The sequence below is a fragment of the Myxocyprinus asiaticus genome, chromosome 5 (assembly GCF_019703515.2).
Source record: "Myxocyprinus asiaticus isolate MX2 ecotype Aquarium Trade chromosome 5, UBuf_Myxa_2, whole genome shotgun sequence".
NCBI lineage: Eukaryota > Metazoa > Chordata > Actinopteri > Cypriniformes > Catostomidae > Myxocyprinus > Myxocyprinus asiaticus.
Genome location: NC_059348.1, coordinates 10,277,564 through 10,299,208, shown reverse-complemented (window position 1 = coordinate 10,299,208; position 21,645 = coordinate 10,277,564). Strand labels below are relative to the sequence as shown.

Below are 21,645 nucleotides of genomic sequence, written 5' to 3'. Positions count from 1 at the left end.
GGATGAGATGGAACCCGATCCCCAGCCAAGACCATCAACTGGGTATGTATGAATGTGTATGTATTGTTTGTTTCTATTTCTCATATGACTGATACTCACAGTAACACGAACACTGTTACTCTTATTATTTTGGGTATGGCTAGCCATTCTCGCACAGGTCCCAAGTCAGCTAGAAAGCATAAATGCTTCCCTGACTTTCTTATCCCTCGTACTCTGACATCGATTTACAGGCACCAAAACCTCTCCCATTTAAGCCTAGCCGTCGATTCGGTATTGACTTAGGTAGTGTGCGTCAGGCTGTGCGGTCAACCTCCAATATGATGTTGCGAGAAATTGACTTTTTCATGCTGTTTTTTACTCAGGCTGTAGTTGCTGATATATGCAGCTTTACAAACCGTCAGGGGTGGGAGCTCGTCCTAAACTGTCCGTCATATTCCAGCTACCAAGGAGCTTGGATGGAGGTGACCCCCAATTAATTTAACACATTTCTTGGCTTGCTCATTTACATGGGGTTTTCAATTCTCCCTGATTCCCATTGTCATTGGGGAACCAAGTCACTTCAAGGCTCGTGGGTGAGGGAATTTATGTCACGTGACCGCTACAAGGCTCTTTTAGCAGCTCTACATGTTGTAGACCCTACCACAGAGGATAATCAGGATCACCTTAGGAAGTTGCATTATCTTATGGACCACCTCAAACAAAAATGCCAGCAGCTCTTTCAGCCTAACCAAAATCTCGAAATAAGGTGAACGTATGGTCAAGTTTAAAGCTCGGTCAGGATTTTAACAATACATGAAGGGCAAGCCTACTCGGTGGGGTTTTAAATTATGGGTAATTGCAACATCAGACTCGGGGTATACTCTCGACTTTAATGTTTACACAGGTAGTCATGATGGGCATATCACTGACTTAGCCACCAAAGTAGTTGAATTGTTACTGCAGCCATTCAAAGACCAGGGCCACAATGTTTGGTTTGACAATATTTACACGTCCCCAGCTCTTATGGATAAGTTGTTAGAAATGGGAACTAATGCCTGTGGGACATGCAGGGTGATTCGTAAACTGTTTCCTGCACAATTTAAAGACATCAAAAGATGGGAACGCAAGACAGCTTGTGGGGATATGAGGTGGTGTAGGATTGAGGGGAATATACTTGTAATTCAGTGGAAGGACACAAGTGCAGTTACATGCCTCTCCAATTTCCACAATGCGAATGGCTCAACCGAAATTACTAGGTTTGTAAAAAATGATGGCGACTGGAAAAAAGTAGCAGCCCTCCAGCCCACTGTCATCAGCGATTATAACAAAAACATGGGCGTTGTTGATAGGTCAAACCAAATGATAAAATCTTACGACGTCCTACAAAAAACTCAGAAGTGGTGGAAGACTCTTTTTTTCCACTTCATAGACATTGCAGTCGTCAATAGGAATGCCAATACATTCATGCGGCTCCAGGGGATGAGCGTAGACCAGTGAACTTAACCCAGATAGATTTCAGAGAAAACCTGGCTCGTCAGCTGGAAGGTATCGATATTCACGCAAGTTTCCCTTTGCATACACTAAAGCCTGTAGTCCCTCCTTCGTCATCACTCCACACAGCCCATGTCCCTAAATTTAAAGAGTCCTCTAAGAGATGTTGGCTATGCTATCGGAAAAGTAGGACTGAAAATAAAACTAAAGTAGCTTGTTGCGTGCCGGAATGTAATAGCAAAAGACTTTGCTTGGTTCGCGATAGGAACTGTTTTCAGTCTTTGCACTCAGCTGAGTGTGACAAGTTTCGCGAAGAGGCCTAGGTTGGGCTGTGTTTACTGGTGGTGTCGTCCTCCCCCTCCCCTCTTTTCTCCCTCTCTTCTCTCCACAATTATTGCAGTTGTTGAGTATTTATGAATTTATACATATTCTGTTCCTGCACTCTTTATTAAAAAATGTATTTACTGTAGATAGTTCAAAAGTTTGATTTTGTATGTTTTTCTGTGTAATTCGTGTGTAATTCTAATGTTCAAATTAAATAAAGTGTGTGTTTTATTGAACACATAAAATGTATATTTCAGTGTTTGTGTCCTTCAATTTCAGATGCAATCTCAATTTATTATTACAGGTGCTCAAAAGGAGTATTTGAGGAGTGGTCATGTGAAATGTATCTTAACATTCTAAATGTTTGTTTTATTCCATTTTCCCACTAATCACTAGAATGGTCATAACTTTTAAACAATAGATTATATTTCTAATCTGTCTGCTATTCTACATTGCCCACAAAATTATGTATATTTCACACACTCGAAGCGTCCCTCTAGCTTGTAATTAAAATGGTTGAAAATGCAGTTTTCTGATGAAGTATGGTGGCTGGAGAAGATAGTTGTAAAAAATTGCTGTGTGAAATCTTATTGATAAAGGATGATTAGCCTTAAATAATCATACATATATTTATATAATTTGACAGCCCTAGTTCTTCTCTTCAATATGGTATATACAGTTCAGGTGTGTGATGTTATATGAATATGAATGTAATATGAAAATGGATATGAATATCATATTCTGGCACAAAATGGAATTTTCGGAATTTTGGGCTCAGGCTTTAAGGGGGTTAATATTGTGTTTGTTTTTGAGCTGCCACAGTATGCGATAGACTGGCATGCCTTAAGGTCAATATTAGGTCAAAAATGGCAAAAAAGAAACAGCTTTCTCTAGAAACTCATCAGTCAATCATTGTTTTGAGGACTATACATTGCTTGAAATTGCCAAAAAATTTAAGATTTCATACAAAGGTGTACACCACAGTCTCCAAAGACAAAGGACAACTGGCTCTAACAAGGACAGAAAGAGATGTGGAAGGCCCAGATGTACAACTAAACAAGAGGATAAGTACATCAGAGTCTCTAGTTTGAGAAACAGACGCCTCACATGTCCTCAGCTGACAGCTTCGTTGAATTCTACCCGCTCAACACCAGTTTCATGTACAACAGTAAAGAGAAGACTCAGGGGTGCAGGCCTTATGGGAAGAATTGCAAAGAAAAAGCCACTTTTGAAACAGAAAACAAAAAGAAAAGGTTAGAGTGGGCAAAGAAACACAGACATTGGACAACAGATAATTGGAAAAGAGTGTGATGGATCTTAACCCCATTGAGCTTTTGTGGGATCAGCTAAACTGTAAGGTGCGTGAGAAGTGCCCGACAAGACAGCCACATCTATGGCAAGTGCTACAGGAAGCGTGGGGTGAAATGTCACCCGAGTATCTGGACAAACTGACAGCTAGAATGCCAAGGATCTGCAAAGCTGTCATTGCTGCACATGGAGGATTTTTTTGATGAGAACTCTTTGAAATACTAAGAAGTTCTGAAAAAAAATTTCAACTTGTAATAGTAATTTTTGCACATTATTAATGTCCTGACTATACATTGTGATTAGTTGAATGCCACTTTGGTGAATAAAAGTACCAATTTCTTTCCATAAGAGCAAAATCTGTACATTATTCCAAACTTTTGGCCACCAGTGTATTTCAAAAATCATTCCATTTGAATAAAACTAGTGGTATGTATTGAGAAAAGTAAGCCCTGTGAGAATTAGGTGAGATTGTTGTCATTTTTTAGTATCATGTAAATGTTTTAGTATAACAAATTTTACTTCTGAGTAAAATTAGAACTCAGGGGTTATAATCGAGTTGATTGCATAGGTATACTATTAGGTTGGGCATCTGTTGCAATTTTAGAAAATACATAACAGAAAAAAAAATGTCCTTTTTTCTCTCTGGACAAGTAATTTTTTTACTTGGACAAGTGAATGACCAATTTACCTGTCAGAAGGACAAGCACATTACAATAGCCACATTTCTACTGTTGGGCCAAATGAGGGTGTGCTAGTGCGTGCCAGGGCCAGTTGCCTTCCCACTGTCACTTTCGGGGTTTAATTGTGCCTCCTTGGGGCTTATTCGGGGCCAATGGCCTTTGGCCCCCCGATTACCCTTAGGCCAAAGGAGGCTAACTGGGGATAGAGGCGGGGTCAATGTCAAAGGCGGAGTTTAGCGAGTCATGCTGCATTTCATTCAAGTTGGATGTGGGATATTCTGACTTGAATTCTCCGATCTCCGACCATAAAGGAATTCCATTGCAAGATGCTTGGAAAATTATGTTTAAACAACCAAAACTGTCACCAAACACGTCTCCTAGCAACCCAACTGCTAACCAATGCTGCTACGCTAGGCTTTGTGCTACAGGTGTACGATTATCAAAAGAGAGTTTAATTTACCATGTTTTGTACACCTGTCTCTGCAAATGTTAAACAAGATTTAACATCTTGTAATGTAGAAACTTTCACTCATTGATCATATCATTTAATAAAAGTGAATGTTTATCACTACCTTTGTACATCTCTCTGGGTGCCAACATATTTGTGTGATGTCACGCACCTGCATCTTAGCGAAAAAAATTGCAGAGGCATTGTAAATCCGTTAAGATGCACAATGGACAAAGACGTGCCCAAAGGAAGGACTTTCCATGGTTCGAGATCATGGATGTTGTGCTGGGACATCGTCCCACTGTTAGTGGAGAGACCACTTGGGACACCATGGCAGTTAAAGTCTGTGAGCTGTCAACGGTTACCTTCCTAGCTAGCTAACGTTTCCATACAATATAAACTTGATATTCTAGATAACATGCGTATTTGGTTTGGCTTGTGAAATGGGCGGTGTATGTGACGTTTGCACCAGGGTGGCATATTAAGGGTGGGTTTTAGGGAAACGCTGCGGGGCTTTTGGCCCAGTGGTTGCAATGTAGAGCGATTTTGGTCTCACCGCTCCAGGTCCGAGACTTTTGACCCCCACTGGCCAGTTTATGGCCCTGGCTCACACTGGCCCAATAAAAGTGGCTATTGCTTAATGTCAAGCCCTGGAGTTGGATGTTTAATGAAAGTGCAGCCATCTGCAGTGTTTGTGTGGTGGAATTTAATCATCGAAGGCCAAAAGCGAAAACTGTATCGCAATATTTTCATTTCCCATGTGTTTTGATGCATTTAGAAGAACACAGATTCAGTGTTTTTGTGCATGTGAGGCAAATAAGGAGCACTGTTGCTTGAACCTACCTGTCAAATATTTTAATTTCAGCCTATGCACAATTGTTTTACTATGAGTGTAATTCAAACAAATAGCCGGACCCAACTTGTTTTTATGAACTTTATTTTTTTCCTTAAAAATGGACTGCAATCACAGGGCCAAGAATAAATTTTTTTTTTTAAATAGCATTCCAGTGAGTATTTTAGTCAGTGGATTAAAAACTATAAAGAAGTACCTACAGTTGCTTATACATGGGAACGGTTTGGTATTTAAAAACTTGTAATAACTTGCAGCCTCAATTTTAAAATGCGACCCATTTGAATTTTACATTTTACCATGAAGTTCAACCATCATGTGAAACGTCTTGACAACGCCGACATTCTGAACAGCACTAACGAGGGAAAGAGGAACACCTGCTGCTCAGCACTAGCATCAGTTATAAGACTTTACACATCTACACATCAACTCCCATACTAACATTTATCCCAGTTAACTGTAACAGAATTTTTATTACAACTGTGGAAGTTGTAGCCAAGAAAACTGCAGCCAGCATGGATAGTTGGAAACAAGTCATGGGTATGTAAGTACTTTGAATTGGATTAAACTGAAAAATAAGCTGTAATCAAACAACTGATGATCACTTGTGTGTGACGTTATTTTTTATATTATTTATCTGTATAATTTTTCAACATCTGAAGTACCTTATTTTGTTGTGTTTGTCCAGTATATAGAGAGCTGAATAAAATAATCAAATTATATTTTGGTTGCATTTGAGGGCAAAATCTTTTAAAAAATAGGCACATAATATCGGAATATCGATCGCAGGCCTCTGAATCGAATCGTATCGTGGCAGACTTTAAAGAATCGGCAAATATCGGATCGCAGGACAAGAGAATTGTTTTAAGATCGTATCAAGAAATAAACATCCGATTTACACCCCTAGAGGTCACGTCATCTCCTTTGAGATATAATGCCGTAAAGTGCAGACTAGACGAAGCAGTGTTGTGAAGTTTCTGTGAGCGATTTCACTGTTCTATATGATTCATCTGTAACCACATACATGGATATAATAAAAATGAAATGGGAAAATGGGAAAGAAATTGTGGGCAGTCTGAGTGAGTTTGATTCATAAATTGATAGAGCATTCATCTTTTATTAATTATATGATACAATGAGCACTGCTTCAGTTCATATAAACACTCCTCTGTAGAATATGCATTTTTAGAGACAAGAAAACTGATTCAATGTCACATTAGAAATAAAACTTATTTTTACTAGCAGTACATCTCATCTCTGATCATATTTTCAAAAGACATGTCCAGACGTGCAGTCCACAAATAAAGTTAAAGCAACAGCAGTAGAAACGCCAAGAGTGACTTCATAGTACAGAGACTAGCGACATCAAGCGATAAAATCGCTTCATGTGTGTTCAGAGCTTAACATGGTCGCCCCCATATAGAATAAAACAGCTTTTATAAGGTTACTGATCTGACTGGAGTCTTCATCCCATGTGAGTGCTCATGATTTTATACATTTGTTTCAAAATTACAATTCACTTCTTTAGGAGTAAAACTTTTTTAATGAGGAAAAAATTACTGACTGCACCTTTAATGAAGAATCAAGAATGGAAACCAACCTATTTTTTCCTCAGTATCTTCACATTTTATTCCGCATTCTGCTGTAATACTGATGTCTTCACTCTCTTCTTTAATAAACTCCATCTTTACAGCAGTTTGTCGATTCACCTGGAGTTTTTCCTCCTCATCTGCAAACTTTGCCACATTTATGATGTTAAGAATGAAAAAGAAATGCGAAGTAAATCTTTATGTTCCTCAAGTGGGGCTGCGTAAAGCATCACACAAAATAACACATACATGTTGCAGCATTTACGAGAGACCAACGATCAGAACTTCACATCAAGCTTTATGATGTTATAATCGGTATCTACACTCATTTCATGTTAAAATTCCAAAATGATCTCAATAATATTACCACATTGCTGGAGCACGTTTGTTAAAACTTAAACTTAATTTAGGATGTTTTGTAGCGTTTTATACTCATTCAATTCTGAAACACTCAAAAGCACCAACCTTTCTTCAGCCGAACAACAACAACAGGAGAGAAGCTACGGCGCAGCCCTGATGACGTCACAGAGAACAAAATAAAAGTCTGCTAAAATCACAAAATTAATATAATACAAATGAAAAAAAAGATGCCAGTGTTTGTTGATACAGTTTTCATTCTTTGTTGAAAATATTTGGTGGAACAAACATTAAAATAACCAATTTCTGTGTAAATAAAAGCTTTAGATCTTTGGTTGTAGTAATAATAATAATATGAATAATATGAATAAAACACATGCAATTTCACATATATTTCTTAAGTTTTGTTAATTCATGAATTAATTCATGTTAACAGAGATGACAGGCACAGGTTAAATAGCAGAGTAAATTAATCAATTATAATCGACACGTGCCAGTGTAAACTTTGGAGAGTAATAATGCAACACAGGATACTGGATTTATTAATACATATTAAAATGGTATTGTAATTACACTACCAAAAAGTATTTATTAGTAAATAGTGTGTGTGTGTGTATATATATATATATATATATACATATACATACATACACACACAGCATGTAGCACATACTAGGTTTAATTAAGAATTATATCTTGCATAAAAAAATTTTTTTTAAAAAGATTAAAGAACTTCATAACCTTAACACTCATAGACCCAGCACAGAAGAATTTCAACAAGTCATATTTCAACATAAACTACACATAAATTGACACTGAACTATATAAAAACAACAATTTTGGAGGGGGAAAAATGCTTACTGAATGCCACAGATTAAGTCACAATGGTCACCTCGAAGCAATGCGCTAAACAACAAAATCTAGATTTTCCCATAAACTCCCTTTGTAATCTGAAGCCCACAAAATTCACCACAATGAAAAATATGCTTAAAAAAAAAAAAAAAATCAAGATCTTGAATAGCCAGATGCACTTACACTTGACCGAGTTACAAATGGAATGCTTCTCAAACCACCTCCTGAAGTGCGAAAGTATCATTTTTAAGAAAAAAAAAAATGTGTGGACCATTTTGGCAATGTTTCCTAAATTTTATTACAATTGTTTTCTGTTTTTTTTTTCCCCAAACATTTATTTTTAATTTTAATATTAGAGGTATCTTATGTCAGAAAATTAAAGGCAGATTATTATTATTATTATTTTTTAATAATCAGTGGCCTCCTAAAAACATAAGAAAATATATCAATCTCTATGCTTGTGTCTCTGAGGGTTAAACATAAAAAATACTGAACTTATTGTCTTCTCCTTACTGACACCTCAGAAAGCCTTGAGATAACAGCTGAAAAAGAGATACATAACATTAGTATACATAATATTAGTTTAGTGCAGGCATAATAATGTTCTTCCCCTCACAGTTGCACATTCTGTTAAAGCTTGAGACGTTTAAACCTGTTTGGCCTTTATTGGGACAGGGGAGAGCAGAAGTGACAGGAAACGATAGGGAGAAGAGAGGGGAGTAACACAACAAGCTGGATTCGAGCTTGGGAACATGTGCTGGCCATGTCTATGACTATTTACTTTTATTCATAATGAGAAGAGGTCCAATAAACCATCCTGTACATGTGGAATAACTGATTACTGTAAAATAAATATGTGTGACTTACTCCCACCTACAGAACATACCGACTCGTCCACTCAAAGATTTCCATCACGCTGCTTCCTTATTTATGTCTCTATTAACTTTCAAAGAAACATTATTTAGCTTCAGCAACAATAGGTATATAGACCTTATTCACAGTAGCACCATATTTGATTTTTAACATGAATGAAAATGAGGCTGTGAGGGATTAACATAGAGTCTCTTCAGTGGCATCTACTGTATAAACAAAATGTTTTTGTTAACTGAAATTTCTTGAAAAGATGTTTTTTTAATATTTCGTCAGCAGAATGTTCAGAAAAATATAAGCAACAGTACAACCCATTGAAGAGGACATGGGCTTGTATTTTTGCTACGTGCTACGACGGTGCGCAAGGTCTCATCCAATTTTCGTAAGAACACTAATTCTAAGTGTAATTTCTGTGCCAGCACAAGTGGGGGTGGGTGTATGAGCGCAAACTGTGGGTGGATTGCATGTTAATGAAGAATTTGCTAATTTCCTGAGAAATACAGTAGGTCATTGTGATAAGATGTTTTCAAAAGCATGTCTGTTTTCAGCTCAACATTTAAATTTGGTTCCTACATTTTTATTACAATTGTATTTATGATCTAATTTCTACTGGTATTTTTCCACCTCTTGTCTTGTCTAGAATAATGTTTAAGTCACTATAAAATAGGCCAGTGGAAGAAGTTGGAGAGGATAACATTTCTGGGTTTAGGGAGGTGATTATATATATATATATATATATATATATATATATATATATATATATATATATATATATATATATATAAAAATTTGGTTTAAGTTTTTTGTGAATGTTTAGGCGAACTGTTCAAAATAGTTCATTGTTAAAGAGGTTAGCCTGTATGGCACACGTTCAAACGATGGAATATTTTTCCCCATTTGACCCATTTAATGGAGTGACTATTTGCACCCCGGTATTTTCACCCTAATAGTCTGGTGAAACCAGGGGGGCAGGAATTAGCTACTTAGAAGGTCCCCGTTAGCCCCTGCTGGTAGATGCTGGAACTACATGAAAATTGTCTCATTCACTTACCCTGATACCATCCTAGATGTGTATGACTGTCTTTCTTCAGCAGAACACAAATTAAGATTTTTAGAAAAATGTTGAAGCTCTGTAGGTCCTTATAATGTAAGTAAACAGGTGTCATCAGGCTGCTGGCTATTTATGGTCCAAAAGGCATAATTAGGCAGCATAAAGGTAATCCACACGACTCCAGTCGATCAATTAATGTCTTCTGAAGCAAATCGATAGGTTGGTGTAAGAAATAAATCGATAATTAATTTTTTTTTAAAACTTTAAATCGTTGCTTCTGGCCAGCGCTGGGATGCTGTTTGAAATGAACCAACTCTCGCGTGATGTTTGTTCCTCTGTTGTACACAACACGACTTCTGAACGCGCCATAGCACTTACGTCACTGATGCGTCGATTGCTGGCAGGAAGCGATTTTTTTAAAGTTAATAAAGTTTTAATAATTGGGTGTAGGGCTCAAAAATATCAGTCATTCGGAACGCACTTCTGCATCATCTATCCAAACCGAAGGAGCCGCTGCCGTCACACAAAGGCTGAGGCTAATGAACATCACCTGCACCTAATCAGAAGTATTTATACATGATTTTGCCTCACTAACTGCTTTCAGAATGCAAACAGAAAATAAATTATTTAAATCTTTATGATTTTATGAAGAAATGTATGCTTCATGATGAAAAAGTTGTTTTATCTATTTAAAAAATAAAACAATAAACATATGTACAGAGCATTTATTAAATAAATGAAATGCCACTGTGTATAATTATTGTATTTAACCTCCTTTAGAATAACAGATCCAGAGAATTTACAGTAAAACAAGCATTAGCCAGTTTCAAACAAAAAGCCAGGTGTTTAAAATATTTTTTTTAAAGTTCATTATAATATTTAAAAGCTTTTATAGACTATGGAGATGAAGGGATGTCACATGTTTTTATTTATAGAACTAGATTGCCATTGCAGCTGGTTTAATTTACACTAAATTACACTTGGCAAACCTCCAGATTTGTGACATATGCTCCAGCCATTTAGCAGCTACTTCGCTACGTAGGGTCCATCAGTTGAACCCTACGGAAACGCCCATTTTGAAGGGCCCTTCGAAGCAGCTATTTATGAGCCCTTCGGTTTGGAATGACCCTTCAACATGGTGGCCACGATCATTCCGCCTTCGAAGTCTCCTTCACAGTGATTTGGTCACGGTGAATGTCGAGGAGTGCAGAGAAGGAGGTGGAGTCTGTCGATAGCACTCGTTCCCTCCCGTGGCTCAATGCACTTGTGTGTAGATTGCATCACTGTATTAATATAGTAGTAACCATGTTTTTTGGTTGAAACCATAGTTTTAATGCAATTAACCATGGTGTTACTACAGTAATATTGTGGTAATATAGTAACCATGGTTAATTTTGTGGTTACTATAATTTTACTACAAAATGCCATGGTGAAACTGGTTAACTGTAGTAAACCCAATGTTACTTTTTCTAAGGAATGGTTAAGGTTAGGTTTAGGGGTAGGGTGTCTGTGGAACTCTAAAAAACACAATAAACATGTTGCTGTGATGACCATATACTGTATGTTAGTATTTAAATGTGGATGCAAATAGTATCTGCCACTATCTGCACTGGGGTGTAAATAGCATAAACCTTTATTTGCACCAGGGTGCAAATAGCATCTGCCTTTAATTTTCTGACATAAGATACCTCTAATATTAAAATTAAAAATAAATGTTTGGGAAAAAAAACCAAAGAAATCAATTGTAATAAAATTTAGGAAACATTGCCAAAATGGTCCACACATTTTTTTTTCTTAAAAATGATACATTCGCACTTCAGGAGGTGGTTTGAGAAGCATTCCATTTGTAACTCGGTCAAGTGTAAGTGCATCTGGCTATTCAAGATGCATATGTAAACTTTACTCTGCCCAAACAGCGCTACGCCAGCATATGGAAACAGATGTAACTGAGTATTTGGATAGGGCTTGCGTCGCGTAATACATCATAACAAATTAAGACACAGATGTACATTGTAGGAGAGACAGGTTTTTCTTCATTTATCTGATGCAGATCACTGACGAAACTGAAACTAAACGCTGGCAATGAGCGCAGCTGACACGCATGCCTATGAGAAGCCCATAGAGGGGGAAATACTGTGCATGCGCAAAAAGACACACACGCGCACTGTTCAAAGTCAGTTGGAATCAAAAAATGAATCACATCTTTTAAATTTTCTGCCCGGCATAAGCATAATTACAGAATTGAACTCCGTGTAATTTGCATATAGCGCGGGAATTGAAGATTGGATTTATAGCCGTCTGGCGGATGCATTCATGCGGCCAAGTGTAAATGGAATGTGCTTATTCAATCGGATAGCAATCCGATCAGTAAAAACCCTTGAAGTGACCAAGTGTAAATAGGCCCTAAGACTTTTTGCTCTGATTTAATATATTTTTAAGGCCTTAATTTGCGAAAGGGCAATTTAAGACTTTTTTCAGACCTGCAGAAACCCTGCCACATTGACGGCCATTCAAAAGCAACCATGTATTCTGACTAAATAAATTGTTTGACAGGAAACATTTTGATCACAAACATTTCATTACATTGTTCTACATCTTTTTCCGATTACCAATATTTTTTAACAGACTGCTAAAAGCATGAAATTGACTTGTTTTTCCTCGTCTCACGCTGCTGACGTCAAAGCTCATGCACGAGCCTGGAAGCACCAGCCAAGCTCGAGCACCCACTCGAATGAGGTTAGAAGCAAACTTATTTTGCATCCTTGTTTGTCAGACAGCAAGAGACAATGATAAGTCACCTGTTTACTATGCTTCACGTGCATTTGACAGCCTGAGTAAGCAAATAGAATTCTTGATTTTGCAGTCTCATGTAATGGTTATTTAAATAGTATTGATTAGCAGCATGTTAAAAACTATATAGTGATTGAATTTGTAATGCATAATTCGTGTTACATCAGTCTGGAATGATGCCATTTTTAAGACAGAAGATATAATTTGGTAAAGCATAATGAAATTAAGTATTGGTCAATAAATAAATTAACACTTTTTTATTTGAAGAAATCAAGGAGCTCTTAAATATTATTGAAATTATTCTAAAATAGAATTAGTAGTTTTTGTATTAATGTGCGCCTGCTGCGAGTGATCACTACAGGTCAGCGATAAGGGAAAATTAATCAGTATAAACGTTATAGTAGCTGTCAGGATTGGACAATTTATGCATTTTATTTTGCACTGAAAGCAGACATGCCAACATGTTCAACTTTTAATTGTGTTGATCGCCACTTTACAGGGTCTGGTGTAAAATTTCATGGGTAAGATATTTAATTATTAACATGCACACTTTGTGTTTTGAGTAGGGCTGCAACTAATGATTATTTTGAAAACCAATTAATCTAACGATTATCAGAACGATTATTTGACTATTCAGCGATTATTGCAATGATTAATCATTAGCTCTTAACTGATTATTCAGCTTGTGCCCTGACTTAAAAGGTTGTATTAAACGTGCTTACTAACAATAAAGAGGACATAATCATATTTTTAAAATACCTCTAAATGACATTCACTGAATTAAAGGGGGAAAAAATAACTTTGTATTAAATTTAATTCAGTAAAGAAATTCACTGCAAAAAATCCTGTTTTCAGTGTTTTTGTCTTGTTTTCCCATTTAAAATTGTCTAAAAATGTCACAGTTCAGGCATGTGTGCCAGCTCACACTGTTGTTTGTATTTCTCTCCCTCATGTCTCACAGGTGGAGCCGGCACACGTGATCAGCGTTTCCATGGGAATGCTGATCCATCCCGGAGAGACGCCGATCACGACAATGGATTACCTGCCCCCTTCCACCTGCTTCACTCTGATACACTCTACACTCCCTACTTATTCCTTGCGTTTCCCCTCTTTCTTTGCCAGTTTATTGTTTGCTGTCATGTTTAACGTTTCTCAATTGTGTAGTTGGAGCGTGCTCATGTATCTGTTGGTTGCCTGTCTGTAGAGGTACGGTTATCTGCCTGCTTGCTGTTGCTCTCACCAGTTTGGTGCCTAGTTCATGTGGAGGAGGATTCCTGCCCGTGTCTCGGGAGAATCGTCTGGGCTTTGCTTCCAACACACCATCTTCAACAGACTCTCTTTGGATTGCTCCAGACTACCACAACACACACTCTCGTCTTACGAACACACTTGTCACCAGCCCATAGCAGCTCATTAGATCTGTGATTAGCAGCCTGTGCCGAGAGCGCCTTTCATTGACTAATTCCTTTGTAAATAAATTCCATTGAACTGTAATCTCTGCTTTTGTTTCCTTTGTCTTCCCCCACCCCCGCACCTCTGATCGAATAAACTGGCCACCATGGACCCAGCGGAGGAGAAGACTCATCGCTCCGCTCTCTCCCAACAAGGAGCTCTGCTTGGATGTCACCAAGATCAGATCTCAGCCTCTAACCATGCTTTAGAAGTTATGGCTTCGCAACTCACAGAACTTACCTCGATGGTCCAGCAGGTCTGCTCTCCCTCCGATCCCAGTCCTGTGCAAGACACACCCCCTGCTCCTCCGGCAGCTTCTCACACCCCATGGCGACCAGAGGCATGCGCCATCCCCCCACCGCCATTCTCAGGTGAGGGGTCTGTTAGAGCTTTCCACTCACGATGTTCACTCTTCTTCTCCTTGCAGCTCTCCACGTATTCCTCAGACATGATGAAGATTGCGTGTCTCATCACACTCCTCTCCAGGAGGACTGGGGAATGGAGAACCAACATCCGTGCTGCTCCTCATATGAAGCTTTCTCCTCGGAACTTCACCGAGTGTTTGTCCGGGCAGCTCAAGGTCGGCAAGCTGGGAGGATTTTATTAGGACTGTCCCAGGGTAATCGATCAGTAGCTGCTTATGCTATAGAATTCTGCACCCTAGCTGCCTCCAGCGACTGGAACGGTCATGCTATATGGGACTTGTTCTTGCAAGGTCTTTCGGACACTATCCAGGACAAAATTTATTCTTTGGACCTTCCCCTGCAATTCAACGATTTGGTGGACCTGGCCATCCGGGTTGATCAGCGTTTGACTCGACGCCGTGAGCATTGTAGATGCCGTTCTTCATCCTCTTGAGCAATTTATTCTCACTTGTCAGTAGTTAGGGGGGTTAGTGGTGAGCACAACACCCTTGGACAAAGCCCCCAGACACCGCACACTCCTCCCCGCCCAGCTACTGACTGGAACGGACTGTCATGTTATCACGGCCCTGGTGGATTCCGGCGCCGAAGGGAATTTCATTGATACAGACTTGGCTTCCAAATGGCAGCTCCCCAGGATCTGATTGGATGAGCTCATCACCGTCCATACACTTAGTGGCACGCCTCTGTCAGTCATCACCCATTCCACTAAGCCTGTCACCTTGATCTCCGGAAACCACACTGAACAGTTGTCCTTCTATCTCATCTGATCCCCATCAACCCCAGTTGTGCTGGGACATCCCTGTTTGGTAACGTACAACCCACACATACATTGGGCAACCAACAATTTACTTGCCTGGAGCTCCTTTTATTCTTCACATTGTCTTAACTCTGCTGTCACCCCTGTCCAGTCTTGTGTTTTGTTGCAGGATGAGCCGGCAGATATGTCAGGGGTGCCGCTGGCATACCACGACTTGAGGGTGGTATTCAGCAGGTCCCGTGCCGTGACCCTCCCTCCTCATCGGCCACTACTGAATTGCTTCCTGGCACTTCCCCTCCTCAAGGACGGTTGTTTTCACTCTCGGTTCCTGAGAGGGAGGTCGTGAACAGGTACATTAATGATTCTTTAGCAGCCGGTCTCATCCACCTTCCTCATCGCCCGCAGGGGCGGGGTTCTTCTTCGTGGAGAAGGACGGCTCGCTAAGACCCTGCATAGATTATCGGGGGCTGAATGTCATCATGGTAAAGAACCGTTATCCTTTGCCATTGATGTCTTCAGCCTTCAAACTCTTGCAGGGGGCGTCCGTCTTTAAGAAGTTGGACCTACGCAACGCTTACCACCTGGTTCATATCAGGAAGGGGGATGAGTGGAAGATGGCATTTAACACAAATAGGGGGCAACTTGAATATTTGGTCATGCTTTTCAGATTGGTCAAGCCCCTGCCATCTTCCGGGGGCTCATGAATGACATGCTTAGAGACATTGTCGATCGTTTCTTTGTTTATCTTGATGATATTCTGATCTTCTCACATAATATGCAGGACCATGTGCGGCATGTCAGGCAGGTGCTTCAGCAGCTGTTAGAGAATTGCCTGTTTGAAAATTCTGAGCAGAATCAGGTCATGGGCAGCCATACAGCTTTGTAGATGCAGAGCTACCTGTCTGAGGCACAGATACCAAGAAGCGAAGAGGCGTTGGTCTACTGGAGCACAAATAAGAGCCGCTTTCCTGCGCTTACTGAAGTTGCGCGAGCGTACCTGTCTGCACCCTGCACAAGTGTAGACAGTGAATGTTTGTTCAGCTCTGCTTCTCGTGTGGTGGAGGAGAAAAGAAACAGACTAGCTTGTGAAAAAACTGAAATGCTTCTTTTTGTAAAGAAGAACTTACACTGTTGAAAGAAAAGCCATAAAGGCAATATAGCCTAGTTCTGTATTGGATTGTCATTTCATTATATCTTAAAATTACATTGACATAATGTGATTTAAAAACAACTGCTGTAGCATCTTTACGTTTTACTCATTGCACTAAACTTAATTTCATGTATCATTTTGAAATGTTTTAAATCATTTTATTTGTTTTTTATGTAGTTTTACAAAGCTGAAGTCAGAGCATTCTGATTTTGAAACACGTGGGTGTCATGGAGTGGAAGAGAAAGAGAGGAGATGCAGGAGTAGAATCTTTAAATCCTTTAATTATAAACGTTGGAGTGGAAAACAAACTACAAGGCTAACAGGCTAACAATACCAAAACGTGACACTTCACAATGTAACACTTCAAGGACTGACAAAAGGCTTAACAAAACTAGAGGGTATTTATACACTGGGAAACTAAGGAGGGAATAGAAGGCAGATGATGATGAACTGAAGGAAGTTATTAGGGCAGTGAATCCTGGGAAATGGAGTCCAGGGGAAAACTTCAAAATAATAGTCCTTGAAGAGAATGAGGGAGATTGACTGTGACAGTATGTACCATCTTTGTTTTGATGATTGTGCTTAATATGCCCCATTTCCTGACAAACAAATCTAAGTTACCCCGTCTTCCCAATGACACCTCTTCAAAAGCCGCCACCCTCCCCATCTCCGTGCACCACTCCGGAAATGGGGGCGCACCAGCTGACCTCCAACCCCTCAAAATAATCTGCCTGGCGATCATCACACAGGTCAGAACCCAATTCTGACTATTCCCCACATCGATGACCGCCCCACCGCCCAAAACACAAAGTCTGGGGCAAAACGAAACCCGAGTGCCCACCACATCACACGCAATATTCTGAACCTTCAACCAGAATTTCTGGATCTCAATACACCACCAAAAAACATGGGCCGTGTCTCCATCCTCCGATTGGCATCGCCAGCAGGTGGGTGTGTCTTTAAGACCAAGCCTATACAATCTAGAAGGGGTCCAATAAAATCTATGTAAAATCTTGAATTGCATAAGACACACCCTTGCATCTCTAGATGCAGACTTGTCGTTTTTTAGAATCCTAGCCCACACTCCCTCCTCCAATACCAAGTTGAAATCTTTCTCCCATAATCTCTTGTTAGAAGTTAAAGCTCCATCCCCCAGACTCTGAATTAGCAGGGAGTAATACAATGATGCCTCATGACCTTTTCCAAAAGCAATAAATCACCACTCCCAGAGTATCTGCCACTTTAGGGGGGTGTATGCTACTCCCAAAAATAGTACAGAGTAGGTGGCGCAGTTGTAAATACCTATAAAAATGAGATCTGGGGATCCCAAAATGTTGAACCAAATTTTCAAAAGATCTCAACACTCCACTTTCATATAGGTCACCGAGTGTATTAATCTCCCTCACAATCCACTCGGACCAGCAGAAAGCGGACTTATTAATACATCATTTTGGGTTCTGCCATATGCTAGAGGCAACATTTAAATAAACCTCAGAGTTAAACACTCTGGACACTTTTGTCCATACCGAGTGCAAATGCAAAATAACGGGGTGTAACTTAACTTAACTCAGATTAGTTTGATAGAGAGGCTTTGCAATGGCCAAATAGGGGTAAGAACTTCCTGTTCAATACCAAACCAGGTATCTGGCTCTCTCAGGTGGAAGTGACCAATGAGCCAAATGTCTGAGACCAAATGCATAATAATAAAACCAAATCGTGGGTAGGCCTAGCCCACCTTTGTCAATCGGCCTATGTAATTTCTTGAAATGTAATCAATAAACCCACCACCACCCCTGGAAAATCATCTTCCCTTCTTATCGTGGCTGCTAATGGTTTCAGGGCCAGACAGAACAATAATGGGGAAAGAGGGCAACCCTGCCTGGTGCCCCTATCCAGAGTAAACTAATCTGAAATTAATCCATTTGTTTGTACCACCACTTCCGGATGTCTATAAAGTAACTTAATCATCCGATGCACTCAGTATTTTCTTCATTTAAAAAGTTTTACGCCTAAAGAAATTAATTGTCATTTTGAAACATATGTATAAAATCAAGAGCACTCACATGAGATGAAGACTCCAGACATACCAGTAACCTTATGAAAGTTGTTTTATTCTACATGGAAAGAGTCTCCTCATGGGTGCGAACATGTTAGAATCACATGACCAGCCGAATAATGTTTGCTTAATCTCAGTAATCGCCTTGTAATTGACACTTTCACTCATGGATTAAATTAATCATGGCTGACTGTGAATAGTGAATTTCTACAATGGCATCTGTAACCAGAAATTATGTTTGAATGATACTGCATCCTTGCCACTGTGTCAATGTCCAAGTGAACATTAAAAAAAATAAAATGCACCTTTAAGTCCATCTTTAGAATTTAAACAAATTCCACGTGACAAAGATTCTCAAGATAAAGTTTGCTCATTGAGACTTTGTGCAATTCTTTAAATGTCTCCGTAGAGTACTTGATGTGCTGAAACTCCTCCCACACTGAGTGCAGTCATATGTCTTCTCTCCAGCATGCACTTTCTCGTGTGTTTTCAGGTTTCGTGGATTGGCAAAACTCTTTTCACAATGTGAACACTTGTAAGGTTTTTCTACTGTATGAATCCTCTGGTGTCGTTTCAAGGAGCTGATTAGGACAAAGGCTTTTCCACACTCTGAGCACACATGAGCTTTGACACCAGTATGTATTCCCTGGTGTTGTTTAAAATATGCCAGCTGTGAAAAACTCTTACCACAAAGAGAACACATGTAAGGCTTCTCATTTGCATGAATTTTCAAGTGTGTTTTTAGGTTTGATGAACAAACAAATTTTTGACCACACTGGTCACATTTAAATGGTCTTTCTCCAGAGTGAAAGCGCTGATGAACAGTGAGATATCTTGCCCGAACGAAACTCTTGCCACACTGAGAACAGTGGTGTAACTTCTCTCCTAAATGACATTTCATATGAGCATTTAGTGTTGTTTTAATTGTGAAACTCTTCCCACACTGAAGGCAGGTGAAAGGCTTCTCTCCAGTGTGAATTCTCATGTGATCCTTAAGTCTTGTTTTGTCGATGAAATTCTTTCCACACTGAAAACATGCAAAAGGTTTCTCTCCAGTGTGAATTCTTATGTGCTTCTTATAACTTGTGTTGTGTGTGAAACGCTTGCCACACTGATGGCATGAATAAGGCTTCTCTCCAGTGTGAGTTCTTATGTGGATATTAAGACTTACTTTATGTGTGTAACTCTTTCCACACTGAGGGCATGTGAAATTATTTTCTGTATTGGTTCTTTGAGTTCTTTCTTGTGAGTGTTTCTTTTCAGTCTGTGAGAAACTATAAGATTGTTCTCCAGTTACGAATTTAGCTGGTTCCTGATACTGATGTTTCTCTTCCACTTTATTCAGTGCTTCACTTTCCTCTTTCAGCTTCATCAGGTCTAAAATGAAAAACAAAACAATACATAAATGTCAAAAATCAATACAAGATGTATTAAATGTCAAAAGAAAGGAGATAAAGATGAATCAAAAAAACAGAAGAAAGCAACAGAGGTCAAGTATTTATTTTGATTTTGAAATTTCTACATTTTTTTATAATAGGTTAATTCTCATGTTCAGTGGCTTTTTCCTGGAATCTTTTCCTGGGCTTTTTCCCAAACATTGTAAATGAAATGTGTCCTATTGGGTAACTTCCGAGCAACTCAGACTTCCAATGCTTTATGTCTGCCCATAAAAAATATCTCCAGACCTGCTAGAAGCCAGTAATGTTTTGGCTATAGCAGTGTTTCTGAATCCTGGTCCAGGAAAACACCAACACTGCACAATTATGTTGCCTCCCTTATTAAACACACCCAATTCAATTTATGGAGCATCTTTAAAAAAAAAAAAAAAAAAAAAAAGCTGTAGATGTGCAGTGTTGGTGGTGCTTTAGGTCTGGAATTGGGAAACACTGGCCTTTAGCACTGTACAGTACTGGTCAAGGTTATCATAACTTGGCTTATTAAAAGAAATAAAAATACTAATTTAGGACTTTTATCTTAGGCAAATATTATTTGGTGCAAATAATCGAGTCCCACAGTGTTAAAACATTAACTGTTAAACTAATTAAGTGTTAAGGGTTGACTAATAATAATTAACTAATAATAGTCAATCCTCAATCCGGGTGGCAGAGGACAAGTCTCAGTTGCCTCCGCTTCTGAGACAATCCGTGCATTATCACGTGGCTCGTCGTGCATGACACCACGGAGACTCGCAGCATGTGGAGGCTCATGCTACTCTCTGTGATCCATGCGCCCCATTGAGAGCGAGAACCACTAATCGTGACCACGAGGAGGTTACCCCATGTGACTCTGCCCTCCTTAGCAATCAGGCCAATTTGGTTGCTTAGGAGAACTGGCTGGAGTCACTCAGCATGCCCTGGATTCGAACTCACGACTCCAGGGGTGGTAGTCAGTGTCAATACTCGCTGAGCTACCCAGGGCCCACAAGTACACTGTTGATTATTGTGAACCTAACAAAGCTTCAAGTAAGAGACACGTAGTGCATCTAAGTTAGTCATCTTTTGCTGGAATGGGTGTAGCCAAACTTTTTTTGCCCAAGATATGAACAGAGAACAGAGGCTTACTCCCAGTTGGACATTATCGGGGATATTAGAGAGTTAGTGAGCAAGTTAGCCGTGGTCTACCGATAGCGGCCGTAACATTAACCTCCACACTTTACCATTGATAAAGACTCTTGAGATCGATCATTTTTGTTACACAGTTTTGGGTAAAAGCCGTCCCACAGCTGAATTGGAAACCCTTAGCAAAACAATAACATTACATAGCATGTTAGCCAAGCACTACCGTGGATTGCAGATGTAAAATTACCGTTTGTAAAAATAAATCCATCTCAACACTTGATCACTATTCATGATAGTAAGAACGATAAACTATCTGCATAATTCTACACAATTGTAGGTAAAATTGGGCCTGCAGCTGATTAGCAAATCTATTTCAACACAATAACATTAGCTAGCAGGTTAGCAGAGGCCTACAGCTGTGTACTGGGTGTACACCATAGCTACAACACAAAACTCCGCATATGAACTTTCGGTAGTAGATAAATCCACAAATAATCAAGCATATTTACAGGTTGTGATCCTGAAGCGCCAGATTGTCCCAGCAAATTGGGAACTGCACCATCTTTCAGGAGTAACTGACTTGAAAATCCTGCATTGGTTGTGGTTGTACTGCTAAATAATTTAAATAAATTTTAACCACTGATACTTCAATTCATCT

General features: G+C 39.3%; 2 protein-coding genes across 4 annotated transcripts in view; both read right to left on the bottom strand.

The window, feature by feature from the left end:
- The window catches only part of LOC127440788 (gastrula zinc finger protein XlCGF8.2DB-like), a 79,147-nt gene extending 71,991 nt beyond the window's left edge, over positions 1-7,156 (bottom strand). The window contains exon 1 of one of the 2 annotated variants that reach the window (XM_051697696.1): positions 7,135-7,156. The gene's annotated coding sequence lies outside the window, so the exon portion shown is untranslated. The remainder of the gene's footprint in view (positions 1-7,134) is intronic. The other variant, XM_051697690.1, reaches the window with a different exon arrangement.
- Positions 1-21,645, bottom strand: part of LOC127440765 (gastrula zinc finger protein XlCGF8.2DB-like) — a 47,259-nt gene that overhangs the window by 7,752 nt on the left and 17,862 nt on the right. The window contains exon 3 of one of the 2 annotated variants that reach the window (XM_051697618.1): positions 16,654-19,806. The exons of the other annotated variant lie outside the window; for it this stretch is intronic. Coding sequence (XP_051553578.1) covers positions 18,800-19,806 — 1,007 coding nt within the window. The 3' untranslated portion in view covers positions 16,654-18,799. Of the gene's footprint in view, positions 1-16,653; positions 19,807-21,645 lie in introns of those variants that run through there. 2 annotated transcript variants of the gene reach the window in all.